The sequence below is a fragment of the Terrapene carolina genome, unplaced genomic scaffold (genome assembly GCF_002925995.2).
Source record: "Terrapene carolina triunguis isolate 2854851 unplaced genomic scaffold, T_m_triunguis-2.0 Scaffold24772, whole genome shotgun sequence".
Lineage (NCBI taxonomy): Eukaryota > Metazoa > Chordata > Testudines > Emydidae > Terrapene > Terrapene triunguis.
Genome location: NW_020689123.1, coordinates 1 through 3,893, shown reverse-complemented (window position 1 = coordinate 3,893; position 3,893 = coordinate 1). Strand labels below are relative to the sequence as shown.

The 3,893-nt window shown below is 65.5% G+C and overlaps 1 protein-coding gene across 1 annotated transcript; it reads left to right on the top strand.

Moving 5' to 3' along the window:
• Positions 1 to 1,263: 1,263 nt before the first annotated feature.
• On the top strand, positions 1,264 to 3,552 carry LOC113408828 (unconventional myosin-Ie-like; the record flags this gene model as incomplete). The annotated part of the gene is made up of 5 exons (XM_026662240.2): positions 1,264 to 1,287; positions 1,611 to 1,691; positions 2,110 to 2,196; positions 2,791 to 2,877; positions 3,385 to 3,552. Coding segments are annotated over exons 1-5 (447 nt in total), but the record flags the coding sequence as incomplete, so codon positions are not given.
• Positions 3,553 to 3,893: the final 341 nt, after the last annotated feature.

Here is a 3,893-nt window from a genome sequence, read left to right as displayed (position 1 = left end):
CACGAGACGCTGGTATGGGGGGCGGGGGCGTTTATACAGCCAGATCGCTGCAAGCAGCCCACCCCCCCCCACGGTTCCCCCGGGCCCCCCCCCCCCGTGCCCCCATCCCCCAACCCACGTCTTGCTGCCCCCCGCTTCTGCCGCCATAGAGCCCCCAACCCACTACTGCTCTCCATCCCCCAACCCTCATCCTGGTGCCCCCCCGCTATAGCGCTCCCCATCCCCCACCCAGTGCTCCCCCCATCCTGGTGCTCCCCCAACTCCCCATCCTGGGCCCCTGAGCTCCCATCCCCCCACCACACCCCACACCCATTCCCAGCCTGGCGTCAGCGCCCCCAGCCTGACGCCTCCCCCTGCTCCCTGTCCCCAGACGGCCATGGAGGTGGTGGGGCTCTCCGGGGAGGAGCAGGCCCTGGTGCTGCAGATCGTGGCTGGGATCCTTCACCTAGGCAACATCAGCTTCCGGGAGGAGGGCAACTACGCCGCCGTGGAGAGCGAGGACTGTGAGTGGGGGGGCCAGAGGGCACTGGGGTGGGGGGCCCTGTCAGGGTCTGGCTCAGAGTGGATCTGGAGTGGGGGGGTCTGTCAGGCCTGGCTCTGGGGTGGGGATGGGTGTAGAGGGGTCCTCATCAGGGCCTGCCGTGGGGCCTGGGGGGATGTTGCAGCCTGGCTCGGGGCCTGGGGGTGCCCCCTTTGGGGCCTGGCTTGGGGTTGGGGCGGCCCTGTCAGGGTCTGGCTCAGAGTGGATCTGGAATCATAGAATCGTAGAATATCAGGGTTGGAAGGGACCTCAGTGGGGGGGGGGTCTGTCGGGCACCTGATGTGGGGGTGGGGCCTGACTTGTGTGCCCCAGGGATCTGCCTCCATCCTTTGGGGGACCCCACCTTCTCCTGTTTCCTTCCCCCCTCCCATCCTCTCCCTCTGGGGAGGAGGGTCCCGTGGGGATGGGGCTCCACCGGCCCCTCTGGATGTGCAGGGGCCAAGGAGGCCGATACCCCACCCACCTTGGAGGCAGGCGGGAGGGAGAGGGGAGGCGAATCCAGCAGCCGGGGTTGGGGCGAAGGGGCGGGAGCCCTGCTGAGAGGCAGACAGGGTTGGGGTGCTGTCCCTGACACCCTCCCCACTTACCCTCGCCTTCCCCAGTCCTGGCTTTCCCCTCCTACCTCCTGGGCATCGACCAGGGCCGGCTGAAGGAGAAGCTGACCAGCCGCAAGATGGACAGCCGGTGGGGCGGCAAGTCGGAGGTGATCGACGTGACGCTCAATGCCGAGCAGGCCAGCTTCACCCGTGACGCCCTCGCCAAGGCGCTCTACTCACGGCTCTTCGACTACCTGGTGGATGTGAGTCACCCGGCCCGTGGGCCCAGCCCTGGCACACCCAGCGAACCCTCTACACCCGGTGTCGAGCTGCCCAGCTCAGCCGCCGGGCCCCACCTGCTCTCTCTCTGGGGACTTGGTGTCTGATCCCCCTTCACCCCACTTCATCCCGCACACCAGTGACCCTTCCAGGTCTCCGTCACCCCCCCACACACTGGGGCTGGAGTTTTGGCCTGTAATTTTCCAGGCAAGCCCCTGAATTCCCCACCCCCCCTTTCTCTGCTCTGCCCCCAGGCCGTCAACAAAGCGATGCAGAAGGACTACGAGGAATATAATGTTGGGGTGCTGGACATCTACGGCTTCGAGATCTTCCAGGTACCACAGGGCAGGGGCGTGAGAGAGACCATCCTGGGCTTTCAGGTTCCTAGGTCCCCTCCTGGTTCCCCAGCTTTTGGGGGCTCGGGCCAGCAGAAGAGGAGAAGCATGTTGAGAAGATCTGGGATCCCCCCTCCACCAACCATTTGCAAACCCCTTCTCCCCCAGGGGCTGGGAGCCATGGGGGGGCGACAGACAGCGCGTGAGCTCAGTGCCAAGGATGCCCCATTGCCGCCCTCGGCCCATCTCAGCTCTCTGTGACACCCCCTTCCGCTGCTCTGAGCCAGCCAGAGCCCCCTTTGGTCACGCTCTGCCTCCCACGGGTGGGGAACCCTCCATGCCGCACGGCCCTGCCCAGCGTGGCCCCTGGGTGCCTGATGGGTCTGTCTGTCTCTCCCCCCGCCTCCCCACCCCGCAGAAAAACGGCTTTGAGCAATTCTGCATCAATTTTGTGAACGAGAAGCTGCAGCAGATTTTCATCGAGCTCACGCTGAAGGCAGAGCAGGTGAGGGGCAGGGGGTGAGGTGGGAAAAGGGAAGGGGCAAGAGGAGGGGCAGGGGCAGGCGGTGAGGTGGGAGTGGGGGCAGATGAGGGACAGGGGTTGGGTAAGGGGAGGGATGGGGTGGGGGAGGAGTAGGCGGTGGGGTGGGGGAGGAGCTGGGGTGGGGTGGGAATGGGTGGGGGAGGTCAGTCAATGGGGTTGCGAGGCAGCGTGGCCCAGTGGACGAGGCACTGGGCTGGGGCCCAGGACCCTGGGTGCTGTTCCCAGGTCTGCCATTGACCCTGAGGCAAGATCCTTCCCCCCTTTGTGCCTCAGTTTCCCCTGCCACCTGTTGCCTACTGGGCCCTTCGGTGTTTGTACAGCGCCTGGCACAGCGCAGCCCCCGGCCCTGTTGGAGTCTCTGTGGGCTGTGCAGTCTAAGCACTCGTGTCTGCCTCTGGTGGCCGGCACCTGCAACTACCAGCACCTGCGACTGACTTGCAGCTGGGGGTGCCCCCCCCCAGAGTTCGGACATGGGCAGAGCCCAACCCCTGCTCTCCCACAAGATGTGGGGCTGCCCCCATCCCAGCCCCCACTCACAACCCGCCCCCCCCCCAGGAGGAGTACGTCCAGGAAGGGATTCGGTGGAGCCCCATCGATTATTTCAACAACAAAATCGTCTGCGACCTGATCGAGAGCAAAGTGGTGAGCGAGCGGCCGGGCTCCCCCCTTCCAAATACCTCAGGCCTCGGGGGAAGACAACCTGTGTGACCCCTCCCCCAAGCCTGGGACCCCTGCCGCCTTGAGTCTCTGATCCCCGTGGAACCTGGATCCCCCTAACTGCCCCCCTCCCGCATCCTTCTGAGCTGGGGGGGGGCTCTGCCCCCCAGTCTCCCCTTTAATCGGGGTCTCCCTTGTGACCTGGGGTCTCCCTAGCGACCTCTCCTAGTCCCCTTCTTAATCAGGGTCTCCCAGCAATGTGGAGGACACCCCCCAGCTGCCCCTTAATTGGGATCTCCCCAGAGCCAAGGGTACCCCCAGTTCCTCTCCCTTAATCGGGGTCTGTTCAGTGCTGTGGGGGAACCCCAAACCCTGCCTCATTGCAGTGCCAGGAGGGGGTGCTGGCTCTCCTGCTGGCCAGCGCTGGGAGCAGAGGGGCTGGGGAGTGGCGCCCGCTCCTGGCTGAGCAGTTTGGTGTCTCTCCCCCCCCAGAACCCGCCGGGGCTCATGAGCATCCTGGATGACGTGTGCGCCACCATGCACGCCAAGGGTGAGGGCGCCGACCAGAGCCTGCTGCAGAAGCTGCAGATGGCCGTGGGCACCCACGAGCACTTCAACAGCTGGAACAAGGGCTTCATCATCCACCACTACGCTGGCAAGGTCAGCGCCGGGTGTGTGCCCTGGGGTGGGCTATGGGGCGGGGCTGGGTAAAGGTGGCGTGAGGGGGCGTGGGGAAGGGATACATTAGGGTAGAGGGGAAAAGGAAGGGGGGTGCTGGGGACAGGGTACAATTACTATAGAGGGGGTGAGGGAGGGGGTAGATTAGGGGGGAGGGGTGGCTGAGGGTGGGGTAGATGGGGTGCTGGGGGAGAGGGATGTGGGGATGCTGGGAGGGTAAGTTAGGGTAGAGGGGAAGGCTGGGGGAGGGGTTGATTCCGGTGGAAGAGGAGGCTGGGGGAGGGGCATGTGGGGGAGGGCTGGGGGAAGGGTAGATTGGGGGG